Source organism: Silurus meridionalis, chromosome 10 (assembly GCF_014805685.1).
Source record: "Silurus meridionalis isolate SWU-2019-XX chromosome 10, ASM1480568v1, whole genome shotgun sequence".
NCBI classification, from domain to species: domain Eukaryota; kingdom Metazoa; phylum Chordata; class Actinopteri; order Siluriformes; family Siluridae; genus Silurus; species Silurus meridionalis.
This window is the reverse complement of record NC_060893.1, coordinates 374,235-393,043: the sequence shown is the minus strand read 5'-3', so window position 1 is coordinate 393,043 and position 18,809 is coordinate 374,235. Positions and strand designations below refer to the sequence as shown.

General features: G+C 43.0%; 1 protein-coding gene across 1 annotated transcript; it reads left to right on the top strand.

Annotated features, from left to right (window-relative positions):
* Positions 1-4,087: 4,087 nt before the first annotated feature.
* rtcb (RNA 2',3'-cyclic phosphate and 5'-OH ligase) lies at positions 4,088-18,331 on the top strand. The gene is made up of 12 exons (XM_046859010.1): positions 4,088-4,255; positions 11,787-11,865; positions 11,949-12,016; positions 13,075-13,174; positions 13,296-13,452; positions 14,828-14,984; positions 15,071-15,230; positions 16,268-16,443; positions 16,572-16,760; positions 17,512-17,622; positions 17,735-17,854; positions 17,955-18,331. The coding sequence occupies exons 1-12, from the start codon at positions 4,163-4,165 to the stop codon at positions 18,060-18,062; spliced, it is 1,518 nt and encodes a 505-aa protein (XP_046714966.1). The 5' UTR covers positions 4,088-4,162; the 3' UTR covers positions 18,063-18,331.
* Positions 18,332-18,809: the final 478 nt, after the last annotated feature.

Genomic DNA, 18,809 nt, shown 5'->3' with positions numbered 1-18,809 from the left:
TCCGATTCGTTCATTCTTTTATCACGTGACTCCCAAAAAACGCTACACAAAGCAATTGATCATTTTTTGGTCTGAATTTTGACATTTTTATTGCAGTTATTAAATATGATAGATAGATAGATAGATAGATAGATAGATAGATAGATAGATAGATAGATAGATAGATAGATAGATAGATAGATAGATAGATAGATAGATAGATAGATAGATAGATAGAACTTTATTGTCAGTGCATAATACAGGTTCACAGCAACGAAATGCAGTTTGGCATCTACCAGAAGTGCAAAAAGTAGCAGACGTGCAAAAGTGCAGATAAACATATGGCATATTTACAGCAAGTGATAAATATGTAAACATATATAAAGTAAATAAATATAAAGTCAGTAACAGTGCAGAGACGTGTGGACATCAATTTAGAGTACAGAAATGGTTCTGAGGCGATGGCATTAAAGAGTAATGTGCAGAAGTGAAGGTTAAATTATGGCATTTAAGAATTAGCAGCTAAATAACCAGTCGACTCATATATATATATAAATTAGAAGCATATGTACAGTGAATAAATATAAGGCAGTAACGGTGCAGAGACGTGTGGACATCATTAGGAAGTACAGGAATGGTTCTTAAGGCTATGGCATTGAAGAGTAATTAGCAAGTCGAATAAACAGTCTACAAATATATATATATGTAAATAAATACACACAGGTTATATACACAAATTAAATGAAATGTTGGGCAGAATGTACAGTAATGATATAAAGATAAAGATAAAAATAGTGCAGATGTAATGAGTAATAGAAAAGTATGTAATATGTACATGTATAGTACAGAGGTTATATACAGTGTTTTGTTTTGTGTTTAGTTTGTAGTGATTAGCGGTGTAGTGTAGAGTTCAGTAGTGTGATGGTGGATGTTGTGTAGTGATTAGCGTGTAGTGTAGAGTTCAGTAGTGTGATGGTGGATGTTGTGTAGTGATTAGCGTGTAGTGTAGAGTTCAGTAGTGTGACGGTGGATGTTGTGTAGTGATTAGCGGTGTAGTGTAGAGTTCAGTAGTGTGACGGTGGATGTTTTGTAGTGATTAGCGGTGTAGTGTAGAGTTCAGTAGTGTGACGGTGGATGTTGTGTAGTGATTAGCGTGTGTAGTGTAGAGTTCAGTAGTGTGATGGTGGATGTTGTGTAGTGATTAGCGGTGTAGTGTAGAGTTCAGTAGTGTGATGGTGGATGTTTTGTAGTGATTAGCGGTGTAGTGTAGAGTTCAGTAGTGTGATGGTGGATGTTGTGTAGTGATTAGCGGTGTAGTGTAGAGTTCAGTAGTGTGATGGTGGATGTTGTGTAGTGATTAGGTGTAGTGTAGAGTTCAGTAGTGTGATGGTGGATGTTTTGTAGTGACTAGCGTGTAGTGTAGAGTTCAGTAGTGATGGTGGATGTTTTGTAGTGATTAGCGGTGTAGTGTAGAGTTCAGTAGTGTGATGGTGGATGTTGTGTAGTGATTAGCGGTGTAGTGTAGAGTTCAGTAGTGTGATGGTGGATGTTGTGTAGTGATTAGCGTGTAGTGTAGAGTTCAGTAGTGTGATGGTGGATGTTTTGTAGTGATTAGCGGTGTAGTGTAGAGTTCAGTAGTGTGATGGTGGATGTTTTGTAGTGATTAGCGGTGTAGTGTAGAGTTCAGTAGTGTGATGGTGGATGTTGTGTAGTGATTAGCGGTGTAGTGTAGAGTTCAGTAGTGTGATGGTGGATGTTTGTAGTGATTAGCGGTGTAGTGTAGAGTTCAGTAGTGTGATGGTGGATGTTTTGTAGTGATTAGCGTGTAGTGTAGAGTTCAGTAGTGTGATGGTGGATGTTGTGTAGTGATTAGCGTGTAGTGTAGAGTTCAGTAGTGTGATGGTGGATGTGTAGTGATTAGCGGTGTAGTGTAGAGTTCAGTAGTGTGATGGTGGATGTTGTGTAGTGATTAGCGTGTAGTGTAGAGTTCAGTAGTGTGATGGTGGATGTTGTGTAGTGATTAGCGGTGTGGTGTAGAGTTCAGTAGTGTGATGGTGGATGTTGTGTAGTGATTAGCGGTGTAGTGTAGAGTTCAGTAGTGTGATGGTGGATGTTGTAGTGATTAGCGTGTGGTGTAGAGTTCAGTAGTGTGAATGTGGATGTTTTTAGTGATTAGCGTGTGGTGTAGAGTTCAGTAGTGTGATGGTGGATGTTGTGTAGTGATTAGCGGTGTAGTGTAGAGTTCAGTAGTGTGATGGTGGATGTTGTGTAGTGATTAGCGGTGTAGTGTAGAGTTCAGTAGTGTGATGGTGGATGTTGTGTAGTGATCTAACAGTATAGTGTAGAGTTCAGTAGTGTGATGGTGGATGTTGTGTAGTGATCTAACAGTGTAGTGTAGAGTTCAGTAGTGTGATGGTGAAGGTGAAGGTGATGGTAAATGGTAAAAAGCTGCCCCTGAACCTGCTGGTTCTGGTGTGTAAATTCCTGTATCTTCTTCTTGATGGAAGGAGGTTAAACAGTTTATGACTGGGATGTGAAGAGTCCTTGATAATGTTGTGAGCTCTGCGCAGACATCTGCTGTGGTGAAGGTGTTCAGTGGTAGGTAGTTGTGTGGTAGTGATGCGTTGGGCGGTTCTGACCAGCCTTTGCAGTGCTTTACGTTCACACACTGTGGAGCCTTCATACCATACAGTGATGGAGTTGGTCAGGATGCTCTCAATGATGCAGCGGTAGAAGCTCGTTAAAATCCCTGGGGACAGATGAGATTTCTTAAGACTTCTCAAGAACTACAGGCACTGCTGTGCTTTTTTAACCAGAGCTGAAGTATTCTGCTGCTATGTCAGATCCTCAGAGATGTGAACTCCCAGGAACTTAAAGCTGGAGACTCGCTCTACCTCAGTTCCATTGATGCTGATAGGTAGATGTCTCCTGCTGTTGGATTTCCGGAAGTCCACAATGAGCTCTTTGGTCTTCGTGGCGTTGAGGGTCAGGTTGTTGGTGGCACACCATGCTGCCAGATTACGGATCTCTTTCCTGTAGGCCAATTCGTCATTGTTGTCAATCTGGCTGACCACGGTGGTGTCATCTGCATAGTTGATGAAGATGTTGGAGTTATACAGAGGAGCACAATCGTGGGTGAACAGGGAGTAGAGCAGTGGGCTCAGAACACAGCCCTGCGGTATGCCAGTGTTCAGAATGAGGGTTGAGGATACCTGGTTTCCCAACCTGACAGATTGAAGTCTGTTGGTGAGAAAGTCCAGAATCCATCTGCAAGTGGAGGTGCAGATACCCAGTTCACTGAGCTTAGTGATCAGTACAGTGGGGAGGACTGTATTGAACGCAGAGCTAAAGTCAATGAACAGCATTCTGATGTACGTGTTGCTTTTATCCAGGTGGGTGAGAGCAGAATGAAAAGCCGTGGAAACTGCATCCTCTGTTGACCTGTTCGGGCGATAGGCAAACTGGTGTGGGTCCAGTGTAGGTGGTAGGCCCGCAGTGAGGTGATTCAGGATCAGTTTTTCCAAGCACTTCATAGCAATGGGGGTGAGTGCAACTGGGCGAAAGTCATTCAGGCATTTAGCAGCTGAGTGCTTAGGCACTGGTATGATAGTAGTGGTCTTCAGGCATGTTGGTACTGTGGCTTGGGCCAGTGACAGGATGAAAATGTCAGTAAAAACCTGTGCCAGTTGTCCAGCATGCGCATGCTCTGAGAACACGTCCCGGTATGAGAGATGAAGCTCTTCATTCTGTTTAGTATATTTATCATATTTTCATTATTGGAACTACAGTGAATCTGATTATTAATCTGATTATTAAAAGTATAACATTTTATTTTATTTCTGATCAAAGAAACAAAATGAACTAAAATAAACCTCAGTTTTCTAAAAGCTGATTTTTTTCCCCAAAACCAAATGAATAATTGAATGAAATTAAATAAATAAAATACAGTACATTTTCAAAAAAGAAATAAATATAAAAATAATAATATTTTAATGAATCTCTAATGGTGACATGCGCATTATATAACCAGCAGGTGGCAGCACTGCTCCTCAGTGTGACTCCACCGGACTGTAATTAAAGCAGGAGAAGAAGAGCGAGATCTCTGCGCCACACACACACACACACACACACACACTTCATTTACTTCTTCTTCTGCTGCTGATTTGATCCTCAGAGTTTAAACATGAGTCGCTCTTACAATGATGAACTGCAGTTTCTGGATAAAATCGACAAAACCTGCTGGAGGATCAAGAAGGGATTCGTCCCAAACATGAAGGTAATCCGGGTTTCTCTCCGTGACACTTTAATCCTGTTCTCCATTCACACCCTAATTCTAATCCTCATCTTCATCCTCACCCTCACCATAATCCTCACCCTCATTCTAATCCACATTCTAATCTTCATCTTCATCCTCGTTCACCTGTAGGTCTAAAGTTAAGCTGGAACACGTTTACACGTTTATATGTTTATATGTGACACGTGACAGTAGTAAAGGTAGTGAACTCTCATGAGATCCTGTTCCTGAGCAGCTTCTCCCAGTTACACACCAGTTACATCAGCAGAGGAACAAGGTCCTGAACACACCCAGGCAGGAGGGGATGGACCTTCACCAGCTGCTACAAACTGTGTGTGTGTGTGTGTGTGTGTGTGTGTGTGTGTGTGTGTGTGTGTGTGTGTGTGTGTCTCAGTCAGGGCAGTGCAGATATTCTCTTACATGTTTGTTACAATATAAAATGAAGACACACACTACTGATTTCAGAGATTATTGTAGATGTATTTATTTGTGTCTTTTACTCAAAACCTTTGTATTTTTTACTATAATACTAAAATATATACTAATAAACAACTTATTTACTACAATATATAAACTCTTTATAGGCCTACTATTAATATGATTTGAATAAAATATAAATATAATATTATAGATTACTTGTATCAACTAACCCCAGGTGATTATTTAAATGTTCCTCAGCTAACGAGGGCAGATTAGCAGTTGTGCTAACCCCTGTGCCCTCCCTGTACCATACCACCCCTGTGCCCTCCCTGTACCATACCACCCCTGTGCCCTCCCTGTACCATACCACCCCTGTGCCCTCCCTGTACCACCCCTGTGCCCTCCCTGTACCACCCCTGTGCCCTGCACTGCCTCACTGTACTGAAACCACACTGTGGAAATCTCCTCAAGGCTTTTAACAGTTACCAGAATCTCAGCTTCAATCTTATAAACCAGTTTAATCTTTAATTGATATATAATAAATACTGTAGTCAATTTCAGAAGTGATTTTTTGTTTGTGTAACAGAAATAAACAACAATAAAGTAGAATCTACAATAACATTTTTACTGTAGTGTGTGTGCAGTGTAGATTTTGTGTGTGTGTGTGTACAGTGTAGATTTTGTGTGTGTGTGTGTACAGTGTAGATTTAGTGTGTGTGTACAGTGTAGATTTAGTGTGTGTGTGTAGTGTGTGTGTGTACAGTGTAGATTTTGTGTGTGTACAGTGTAGATTTAGTGTGTGTGTGTGTGTACAGTGTAGATGTGTGTGTGTGTGTGTGTACAGTGTAGATTTAGTGTGTGTGTGTACAGTGTAGATTTAGTGTGTGTGTGTACAGTGTAGATTTAGTGTGTGTACAATGTAGATTTAGTGTGTGTGTGTACAGTGTAGATTTAGTGTGTGTGTGTACAGTGTAGATTTAGTGTGTGTGTGTGTGTGTGTGTGTACAGTGTAGATTTAGTGTGTACAATGTAGATTTAGTGTGTGTGTGTGTGTGTGTGTGTGTGTGTACAGTGTAGATTCAGTGTGTACAATGTAGATTTAGTGTGTGTGTGTGTACAGTGTGTGTGTGTGTAGATTTAGTGTACAATGTAGATTTTGTGTGTGTGTGTACAATGTAGATTTAGTGTGTGTGTGTGTGTGTGTACAGTGTAGATTTAGTGTGTGTACAATGTAGATTTAGTGTGTGTGTGTGTGTGTGTGTACAGTGTAGATTTAGTGTGTAAAATGTAGATTTAGTGTGTGTGTGTGTGTGTGTGTACAGTGTAGATTTAGTGTGTACAATGTAGATTTTGTGTGTGTACAGTGTAGATTTAGTGTGTACAATGTAGATTTAGTGTGTGTGTGTGTACAGTGTAGATTTAGTGTGTACAATGTAGATTTAGTGTGTGTGTGTGTGTGTGTGTACAGTGTAGATTTAGTGTGTACAATGTAGATTTAGTGTGTGTGTACAGTGTAGATTTAGTGTGTACAGTGTAGATTTAGTGTGTACAGTGTATTTAGTGTGTACAGTGTAGATTTAGTGTGTGTGTGTACAGTGTAAATTTTGTGTGTGTGTACAGTGTAGATTTAGTGTGTACAATGTAGATTTAGTGTGTGTGTGTGTGTGTACAGTGTAGATTTAGTGTGTACAATGTAGATTTAGTGTGTGTGTGTGTGTGTGTGTGTGTGTGTGTGTGTGTACAGTGTAGATTTAGTGTGTACAGTGTAGATTTAGTGTGTACAATGTAGATTTAGTGTGTGTGTGTACAGTGTAGATTTAGTGTGTACAATGTAGATTTAGTGTGTGTGTACAGTGTATATTTAGTGTGTACAGTGTAGATTTAGTGTGTGTGTACAGTGTAGATTTAGTGTGTACAGTGTAGATTTAGTGTGTACAGTGTAGATTTAGTGTGTGTGTTTGTGTGTGTGTTTGTGTGTACAATGTAGATTTAGTGTGTGTGTGTGTGTGTGTGTGTACAGTGTAGATTTAGTGTGTGTACAGTGTAGATTTAGTGTGTACAGTGTAGATTTAGTGTACAGTGTAGATTTAGTGTGTGTACAGTGTAGATTTAGTGTGTGTGCAGTGTAGATTTTGTGTGTGTGTTTGTGTGTACAATGTAGATTTAGTGTGTGTGTGTGTGTGTGTGTGTGTGTGTGTGTGTGTGTGTGTGTGTGTACAGTGTAGGTTTAGTGTGTGTGTGTGCGTGTGTACAGTGTAGATTCTGTGTGTACAGTGTGTGTGTGTACAATGTAGATTTTGTGTGTGTGTACAGTGTAGATTTAGTGTGTACAATGTAGATTTAGTGTGTGTGTGTACAGTGTAGATTTAGTGTGTACAATGTAGATTTAGTGTGTGTGTGTGTGTGTGTTTGTGTGTGTACAATGTAGATTTAGTGTGTGTGTGTGTGTGTGTACAGTGTAGATTTATGTGTGTACAGTGTAGATTTAGTGTGTGTACAGTGTAGATTTAGTGTGTGTACAGTGTAGATTTAGTGTGTGTTTGTGTGTACAATGTAGATTTAGTGTGTGTGTGTTTGTGTGTACAATGTAGATTTAGTGTGTGTGTGTGTGTGTGTGTGTGTGTGTGTACAGTGTAGGTTTAGTGTGTGTGTGTGTGTGTACAGTGTAGATTCTGTGTGTGTGTGTGTGTGTGTGTGTGTGTGTGTACAGTGTAGGTTTAGTGTGTGTGTACGTGTGTACAGTGTAGATTCTGTGTGTGTGTGTGTGTGTGTGTGTGTGTGTACAATGTAGATTTTGTGTGTGTGTACAGTGTAGATTTAGTGTACAATGTAGATTTAGTGTGTGTGTGTGTACAGTGTAGATTTAGTGTGTACAATGTAGATTTAGTGTCTGTGTGTGTGTGTGTGTACAGTGTAGATTTAGTGTGTACAGTGTAGATTTAGTGTGTACAGTGTAGATTTAGTGTGTACAATGTAGATTTAGTGTGTGTGTGTACAGTGTAGATTTAGTGTACAGTGTAGATTTAGTGTGTACAATGTAGATTTAGTGTGTGTGTACAGTGTATATTTAGTGTACAGTGTAGATTTAGTGTGTGTGTTTGTTTGTGTGTGTGTGTGTACAATGTAGATTTAGTGTGTGTGTGTGTGTGTGTGTGTGTGTGTGTGTGTGTGTACAGTGTAGATTTAGTGTGTACAGTGTAGATTTAGTGTGTACAGTGTAGATTTAGTGTGTGTACAGTGTAGATTTAGTGTGTGTGTGTGTGTACAATGTAGATTTAGTGTGTGTGTGTGTGTGTGTGTGTGTGTGTGTGTGTGTACAGTGTAGTTTAGTGTGTGTGTACAGTGTAGGTTTAGTGTGTGTGTGTACAGTGTACAGTGTAGATTCTGTGTGTGTGTGTGTGTGTGTGTGTGTGTGTGTGTACACAGTGTAGATTTTGTGTGTGTGTGTGTGTGTGTGTGTGTGTGTGTGTGTGTGTGTGGAAGCAGCTGGAGATCCTGCAAATAAAACACACACAAAACATTTCCCATCTGATGTATTAAAGTGGTGTTTGTGGACACATCTGTAAAACAGCTGCACATTCAATTCAATTCAATTCAATTCAATTCATTTTTATTTGTATAGCGCTTTTAACAATGAACATTGTCTCAAAGCAGCTTTACACAGATAATGTGGTGATTAAACATAAATATGTTCTTTGTAAGTATGTTTGTCCCTGATGAGCAACTGTGGCAAGGAAAAACTCCCCGAGATGGCATAAGGAAGAAACCTTGAGAGGAACCAGACTCAAGAGGGAACCCATCCTCATCTGGGTTGCACCAAATGTCCATTTGAAGCAGATATACAAAGTTGTGGGGTACAGTGATGATGATCAGAAGCAAACTGCACTCCCGAGTCAGTGCAGCAGACCGCCGACACCAACTACAGTCCAATCCGTCCTCAAAGCACCCGTTCTACTCCGAATTAAGAGACCGTCCCGAGCTGCACAGAAGTGTGAAGATCCAAGGAGGGAGAGGGCAGGAACACTGGTCACTGGAGCCTCAGGAGCATGTTTAACTCGACAGAGAGAGAGAGAGAGAGAGAGAGAGAGAGAGAGGGTGACGGAAGAGAAGGATATGGATTATTAAGTGTAACTATTGGTGTACGAAAGTTAATGTCACTGTGCAGTTTGGACTCCGGCAAGACTCGCTATGGCAGCATAACTAAAAGGGAGAACCAGAAGGTAACACAGACATGAGGGATCTCTGGGATAAGAGGCGACCCACCACACCACCGTCAACAAACCTGAGTGAACGTGTGAATGTGAGGGGACGACAGCATACAAATATACCAGTTCACCAAACACTCTATATCCATGTTCCCTCCAGATCTGTGCCTTTACCTAAGAGAAATCTACTGATAAAAGGCTTGACTAAATAAATACGTTTTCAACCTCGACTTGAACACTGAGACTGTGTCTGAGTCCCGAACACTGATTGGAAGGCTGTTCCATAACTGTGGGGCTTTATAAGAGAAAGATCTGCCCCCTGCTGTAGTCTTCATTATTTGAGGAACCAACAGATAGCCAGCACCTTTTGATCTAAGTAGGCGTGGAGGATCATACTGGTACAGAAGTTCACTCAGATACTGCGGTGCGAGACCGTTAAGTGCTTTATACGTCAGTAGTAATATTTTATAGTCAATGCGAGATTTGATTGGGAGCCAGTGTAGACTGATTAAAACAGGGGTGATGTGGTCATATTTCCTAGATCTAGTGAGGACCCTTGCTGCTGCATTCTGGACTAACTGAAGCTTATTGATGCACTTACCGCACACCCAGACAGTAAAGCGTTACAGTAGTCTAATCTAGAAGTAACAAAAGCATGAACCAGTTTTTCTGCATCCTGTAACGACATCATATTTCTAATCTTAGCAATATTTCTAAGGTGAAAGAAGGCGATTCTGGTGATATTATTCACGTGAGACTCAAAGGAAAGACTCGGGTCAATAATCACACCAAGGTCTTTGACAGCCGTACATGCTGAAACAGAAACACCATCCAGAGATGCTACAGAATCGGAAAGTTTACTTCTAGCTGCATGTGGTCCTAGTAAAAGTACTTCCGTCTTATCTGAGTTGAGCAGAAGAAAGTTATTAAGCATCCACTGTCTAATGTCCTTTACACACTTCTCAACATTGTTAAGCTGATCTCTCATCTGGCTTTGCTGAAATATACAGCTGTGTGTCATCAGCATAGCAATGGAAGCGAATCCCATGTTTATGAATAATTTCACCAAGAGGCAGCATATATAAAGAGAAAAGCAGTGGGCCTAAGACAGATCCTTGAGGAACACCAAACTTTACCTCATAGAGTGTGGAGAACTCACCATTTACATCCACAAACTGATAGCGATCAGTCAAATAAGACCTGAGCCAAGAGAGAGCTGTTCCTTTATTCCTACAACGTTCTCAAGTCTAGCAAGCAGTATAGTGTGATCAATGGTGTCAAAAGCTGCACTAAGGTCGAGCAAAACAAGTAAGGAGACAAAACCCTGATCAGAGGCCAATAACAGGTCATTTACCACCTTAACTAGCGCCGTCTCTGTGCTATGATGAGGCCGAAATCCTGACTGATACATTTCAAAAATGTTATTCATAAGTAGGTGTGAGCAGAACTGCTGTGCTACAACCTTTTCTAAAATTTTGGATATAAAGGGGAGATTTGATATCGGTCTGTAGTTGGACAACTGACATGGGTCAAGGTCAGGTTTCTTAATAAGGGGTGGATAACTGCCAGTTTGAAGGATTTGGTACATAACCAGTGCTAATGGAAGAGTTAATTATTTTTAAAACAGGTTTGATTACCTCTGGAGCTATCTGTTTAAAGAAACTAGTAGGCAAGGGATCGAGAATACAGGTTGATGATTTTGATGAGGAGATTAATGAAATTAAGTCACTCTCATGAATAGTAGTGAAGCTTTGTAATTGATTGTCTGCTATAATGACACTGCTGTCTACAGGGTTACTTGTAAAATAATTTGGATTTATATTAACCGTCTGGATTTCTTGCCTGATGTTTTCAATTTTATTATTAAAAAAGTTCATGAAATCATTACTACCTATTGATGGTGTGCATGTTAGTGCAGTGCTTTTATTCCTGTTAATTTTGCTACCGTGCTGAATAAAAATCTAGGATTATGCTTGTTATTTTCTATGAGGGAGGAGAAATATGCTGATCTGGCAGCACTAAGAGATTTTCTATAATTTAGGAGGCTCTCCTTCCATGCTATTTGAAATACTGTTAATTTTGTTTGACGCCATTTACGCTCTAGTTTTCGAGTGGTCTGTTTTAAGGTGCGCGTATGATCATTATACCACTGTGCTAATTTTTCTCCCTGATCATTTTGGTCTTAAGGGAGCTACATCATCTAGAGTGTAACGTAACGTTGTTTCTAGATGTTCAGTGGCCCAGTCGAGCTCTGCGGGGTCAGACGGAGATCTATTTAATATCGTAATATCGGGAAGATAATTAATAAACGCGCTGCTGTAGCTGACGTGAAAGTACGCTTAACACGGTAACGTGGTGAGGTAGAAATGCAATGACTAAGGCAAATTTTAAACGAGATTAGATAATGGTCTGAAATAGCTTCAGACTGTGGAATTATGACTAAGTTTTTATTTTTAATCCAAATGTTAACAACAAATCGAGTGTGTCCACCACTATGAGTGGGTCCTATAACATTCTGATTAATTCCGACTGAATCTAGAATGGACACAACTGCTGCTCTTAAGGAGTCTTCCTGATTATCAAAATGAATATTAAAGTCTCCAACAATTAATGCTTTGTCTAAAGAAGTAGCTAAATTTGTAATGAAATCTGCAAATTCTATCAGAAAATCAGAGTAGGGCCCTGGGAGTCTATAAATAATAATTAGTGGAATTAACTGACTTGACCTGCTTTCAGACACTGAATATTTTATGTTGGTGTAGAGAACTTCAAATGTTTTACATTTGTGTTTAGTGGCTTCATGGCTTCACTCGGACGGAGAGATGTGTATAGAAGGTGATAAATGAAAGGCTGCTGGTTCTTCTGTATTGACTGATACCTGTGTTTAGGTGGAGGGTGTCTTCTACGTGAATGAAGCGCTGGAGAAGCTGATGTTTGAGGAGCTGAGAAACGCATGTCGTGGAGGAGGTATCAGCCGTTCCTCTAGAAATCCTTCATGGTAACAGCTGCAGCCTGGTCTCAGATCTGACGCAGTGTTTTTGTGCTTTCAGGTTTTGGTGGGTTTCTGCCCGCTATGAAGCAGATCGGCAACGTGGCGGCTCTGCCCGGAATCGTACACGTGAGTGCTGAAGCTTCATGTTTTGTTGTTGTTGTTGTGGACATTCAGCTACATACGAGGTGGAACCAAAACATATCGAGACTCCGATTACAAGAAAGTCCTTTATTTATCTACGTTTCCACTCGATCACCTTCAAAATAGTCCCCTTACACAGCAATACAGCGCCCCCTGTGGTGTTCTAGAACCTGTCCTGGACAACGGTGTTTCAAAACAGTGACCTTTGAGCTGGATCTTCATCTTCAGAAAGAGGGCAAAGTTCACAGGAGCCAAGTCTGGTCGGTGCTCCCTGTGACTGTGCATGCAGCCTCGGACTGCCATCTGTTGGCGTGTTACAAAACTAGTCTCAAAACATTTTGATACCCCCTCGTATGAACTTCATGTACGGGACAAACTGCAGGTTTCAGGCGAGTAGTAATGAAGAGTGTAGAAAATAATCAGTGTAATAAATAAAAATATACCTGCAGTTAAAAGGATTGTTCCTGATGACTGTTCTCTAACGCTGTTCTGTATCGCTGTTCTCTAACGCTGTTCTCTAACGCTGTTCTGTATCTCTGTTCTGTATCGCTGTTCTGTATCGCTGTTCTGTATCGCTGTTCTCTAACGCTGTTCTCTAACGCTGTTCTCTAACGCTGTTCTGTATCGCTGTTCTGTATCGCTGTTCTCTAACGCTGTTCTGTATCGCTGTTCTCTAACGCTGTTCTGTATCGCTGTTCTCTAACGCTGTTCTCTAACGCTGTTCTGTATCGCTGTTCTGTATCGCTGTTCTGTATCGCTGTTCTCTATCTCTGTTCTCTACCGCTGTTCTGTATCGCTGTTCTGTATCGCTGTTCTCTAACGCTGTTCTCTAACGCTGTTCTCTAACGCTGTTCTGTATCTCTGTTCTCTACCGCTGTTCTGTAACGCTGTTCTTGATGATGAGGAATGAGTATGTTGAATATATTCGTGTTTCTGTGTGAGGTTCACACGCTGAGGTTCGGTGTTGAGAGATCAGTGTTTAGGATTTGATTGTTGATCCGTCTGAGAGATTGTGAGTTTACTGGTATTTCTTGGTCTCTCAGAGATCGATAGGTCTGCCTGACGTTCACTCCGGATACGGTTTTGCGATCGGAAACATGGCTGCGTTCGACATGAGCGACCCTACAGCAGTCGTCTCTCCAGGTAGGAACAGGAACGGTTTCTTCTGCAGATGAACCGTGGTGAGATCCTGCAGGGATTTCATGTGGATTTCTCCTTCATTGTGAACTGAAATTGATCTGTAAATGGAATGATGATGTTCCAGGTGGTGTGGGATTTGACATTAATTGTGGCGTACGTCTGCTGAGAACCAACCTGGATGAAGGAGACGTGCAGCCGGTGAAGGAACAGCTGGCGCAGGCTCTCTTTGATCACATCCCTGTAGGAGTCGGATCTAAGGGAGTCATTCCCATGAACGCCAAGTAAACAACAACACACACACACACACACCCCGTCAACACACACACACACACACACACACACACACACACACCCCACAACACACACTCACACTCACACACACACACCCATACGCACACACACACACACACCCTGTCACACACACACACACGCACACACACACCCATACGCACACACACACCCCACAACACACACTCACACTCACACACACACACACCCATACGCACACACACACACACCCTGTCAACACACACCACACACGATACACACACACACACACACACCTCACACACACACTCACACACACACACACACACACACACACACACACACCACACACACACACACACACACACACCCTGTCACACACACACACACGCAGTCGCCACGGCTGCTCATCAGGGATAAACACACACCATTCACCTTCACTGTTGATTTCTGTAAAGCTGCTTTGAGACAATGTCTGTTGTGAAAAGCGCAATAGAAATTAACTTGACTTGACTCACACACACGCATCCACAAACACACACACACACACGCGCACCCTGTCAACACACACCACACACACACACACACACACACACACACACACACACACACACTCCCATACACACACAAACACCCTGTCCACACGCACTCCCACACACGCACTCACACCCCACACACACACTCCACACACACACACACACACACTCCCATACACACACAAACACCCTGTCCACACGCACTCCCACACACACACACACTCCCACACACACTCCCACACACACACCACACACACACTCCCACACACACACACACACCCTGTCCACACGCACTCCCACACACGCGCACTCACACACACACACACACACACACACACACACACACACACACACTCCCCAATACACACACCCTGTCAACACACACACACACACACCCATACACACACCTCACACACACACCCTGTCACACACACACACCTACACACACACACACACACACACACAACACACACACACACTCACACACACACACACACACCCTGTCACACACACACACACCGCACACACACACACACACCACACACACACCGCACACACACTCCCATACACACACACACACACACACACACACACACACACACACACACACACACACACACCGTCCACACACCCTGTCAACACACACACACACACACACACCCCATCAACACACACCACACGCACACCCCGTCAACGTGCACACACACACAAACACATGTTCATAGTTCAGGCTGGTGAATATTTGTTGGTGTGGATTGTGTAGATGATTTAGCATTAAATAAAGCAGGATGTTTAGAATTGATGAAGACTGACGTGTGTGTGTGTGTGTGTGTGTGTGTGTGTGTGTACACAGAGACTTGGAGGAGGCCCTGGAGATGGGGATGGACTGGTCTCTGAGAGAAGGTTATGCCTGGGCTGAGGATAAAGAGCACTGTGAGGAATACGGCCGGATGCTGCAGGCAGACCCTAACAAGGTCTCCTCCAAGGCCAAGAAGAGAGGTCTGCCACAGGTACCCATGTTTACAGCAACGTTCACATCAGCACTGAAGCTCACTAACTGTTTACAGCTGTAACGTGAACATTCTCTGTTCTGCAGCTCGGGACTCTGGGAGCAGGGAATCACTACGCCGAGATCCAGGTTGTGGATGAGATCTATAACGACTATGCAGCTAAAAAGATGGGCATCGACCACAAGGGCCAGGTGTGTGTGATGATCCACAGCGGGAGTCGTGGGCTCGGACACCAGGTGGCCACAGGTAGGCGCTCTGCTCTGCTTTCCCTTTTTTCCCCTGAGTTTTGCATCTCCTGCGTGAGCATTTGGGAACAGTTGCAGGCTGCTTTGCGTGAGTTGGAGAACTTTGCATTTCCTGCACTGACGCATGGTGCAAACACACACACACGAGGCTGACAGAAGGAACACCAGCAACATGTGCATTCTCAATTTAACCCATACTGACCCCAGAGTCAATTACACACACACACACACACACACACACACACACACACACACACAGAGCAGTCACACGTCTCCTGTACAGTGACGTTTGTAGAACAGGGATGAGGGATTCTTCTCCACAGTACCAGGGCAGAGCATGTAGTGTCATAAAGTAGAGACTCAGTCAAATGTCAAACTCCAATTAAAGTAGAAGTTTCACTTTAAACTTTCACTACAAACATTTTTACCTTCAAAGTAGTGATTTATTATAACTCTAATGTTCCTGTGATCATTTTTATCACAAGATTCTTCACTTAATCTCCTCAGTTTCTGTGTAAAGACTCGAATGTGACTCTCAGCACACTGATCTATTAATAGAATGATATTAAAGACTCAAACACTGATTGATTTCTATTACAATCATCATGAACAAAAAATCTTCTCATTTACACGTTTTATTAAAGGTCACGTGTGTTCGAGTCTGGAGTTTCTTCATCATTTATTCCTCTCTAAATGTTCTGCTTGATGTTGAACTGATGCTGAACTGTATGTTGGTGATCAGTAGATGCACCGAGCGCCGATCAGAACACGTGTAAAACAGAGCGTGCGCTCGATCCTGGTTGTTAAACGTAAACGTCTCAAATATTCATCAATAAACGTATAAAAATCTGATTTTTGATTAGTAGCCAAGAAAACATTAATAAACTCCACCAGAGAACATTGTAACGTGCTAGAAACAGTTATAAAGGGAACGTTCACCCCCTCAGGCCCAGGATTCTGAGGAAAGATCTGCATATTGTGTGTGTGTGTGTGTGTGTGTGTGTGTGTGTGTGTGTGTGTGTGTGTGTGTGTGTGTAGATGCTTTGGTGGCCATGGAGAAGGCCATGAAACGTGACAACATCATAGTGAACGACAGACAGCTCGCTTGTGCTCACATCGGGTCTCCTGAAGGTCAGGATTACCTTAAAGGCATGGCAGCTGCAGGCAACTACGCCTGGGTCAACCGTTCCTCCATGACCTTCCTCACACGCCAGGTCAGTGAGCTCACACACTCCTCACACACTTCACTTAAACTTTCCACACACTCCTCACACACACTCTGACTCCAGCTGAGGGCTGTAAGTGTGAGGAGAGTTCACTAATATCACTCCTGTGTTTTCAGGCTTTCTCCAAAGTGTTCAGCACCACACCAGATGATCTGGACATGCACGTGATCTACGATGTGTCCCACAACATTGCTAAAGTGGAGGAGCACATGGTGGAGGGCAAACAGAAAACCCTGCTGGTGCATCGGAAAGGTTCCACACGGGCTTTTCCCCCTCATCACCCCCTCATCGCCGTCGACTACCAGGTGAACACACCATCCATTACCACACACACACCCTCCACACACACCCTCCACACACACCCTTTAACCTCCACACACACGCGCTCCCCACACACACACACACACACACCTCTAACCTCCACACAAACACACACACACACACCCTAACCTCCACACACACCTCCACACACCTCTAACCTCCACACACCTCTAACCTCCACACACACACACACACCCTCTAACCTCCACACACACACCCTCTAACCTCCACACACCTCCACACACACCTCTAACCTCCACACACAACACACACACACCTCTAACCTCCACACACACACCCTCTAACCTCCACACACCTCCATACACACCTCTAACCTCCACACACACACACCTCTAACCTCCACACACACCTCCACACACACCCTCTAACCTCCACACACAACACACACACACCCTCTAACCTCCACACACAAACACACACACACCCTCTAACCTCCACACACACCCTCCACACACACCCTCTAACCTCCACACACACCTCCACACACACCCTTTAACCTCCACACACACACACACACACCTCTAACCTCCACACACACCCTCCACACACACCCTCTAACCTTCACACACAAACACACACACACCCTCTACACTCCACACATCGAGAAAAAGTGCAGCTGTAAACAAATTGTGTTGAGTTCTGAAGGGGTGTTCGTGTGTTCGTGTGTTCGTGTGTTCGTGTGTTCGTGTGTTCGTGTGTTCGTGTGTTCTGTAGCTGACTGGGCAGCCTGTTCTGATTGGTGGCACCATGGGCACCTGCAGCTACGTGTTAACTGGCACTGAGAAGGGCATGACTGAGACGTTTGGAACCACCTGCCATGGAGCAGTGAGTAGAAGGAAAACACTGGTTTCTTTTTGTACTGTTATTAAAGTCTGCTGGACCTTCATTATAAACTGGGGTGTTTTTAATATATGTGTGTGTGTGTGCTCCTCCTCAGGGTCGAGCGCTGTCCCGAGCTAAATCCCGCAGGAATCTGGACTTCCAGGACGTTTTGGATAAACTGGCCGACATGGGCATCGCCATCAGAGTGGCTTCACCAAAACTGGTGATGGAGGAGGTGAGGAACATCATGATGTGTATTCTCCTGCATGAAACGTGTTGAAGATAACGGAATGTTTTATATAAAGAGCGACTGAGGTTTTTTTTTTCTTTCTCAGGCTCCAGAATCGTACAAAAACGTCACGGATGTGGTGGACACGTGCCACGACGCCGGCATCAGCAAGAAGGCCATCAAACTGAGACCCATCGCTGTGATCAAGGGTTAAACTGAACATCTCCACACCACGAGAGGACGGGGGGAGGGAGGGAGGATCAGGACACGGGACGTGTGACTCGGGAACACGGACATAGCTGTTGCTCATGTGTCAGATTGTAGATAATAAAGGAAAGACTCGAGCGCACGTGCGTTTCACACGAGAGAAAAATATTCTCCAAATTTAAAATGTCGTTTCTTTGTTGGTTTTTGCTTTAAAGTTAAAATGGGTTTTGTTTGATAAGTTTTGTGAAAAGCAGAAATAAACACTGTACAGCAGCACTTCGTGTGTGTGTGTGTGTGAGATTCTCTTGTTTTATTCTGTTAAATATTCCAAAGCTTTTTCCTGAATTCCAGGAAATGCAGCTGTTTCTTGGGTGTTTGTTTCCTTTCTCAGCATTTCATAAAACCAGGATCACTCGGGTCTCTGTAGACCTGATCTCTGGTCTGATCTGTGGTGAGAGAAGTTTTCCTGTTCATCCACTCCGAGTCGAGCTCACAGACACGTTTACTGAGATGGAGAGCTGAAGAGACAAGCTGGAATGATCTACAGCACAGCAACGTGGCATCTAAACCCATGTTCTTTAAGTGATGCATCTCATTCTCCAAAACCAGCTTCGATGGACCTTCAGAAGACACAAAATCATGTCATAGAAAAGGTGCAGCAGTGATCCAGAGGAAAATACAGAAAAAGCAAGAAACCTTGAGAACTTCAACACCAAATACCAAAAGTATTGGTTATAAACTGTTCAGAGATGCA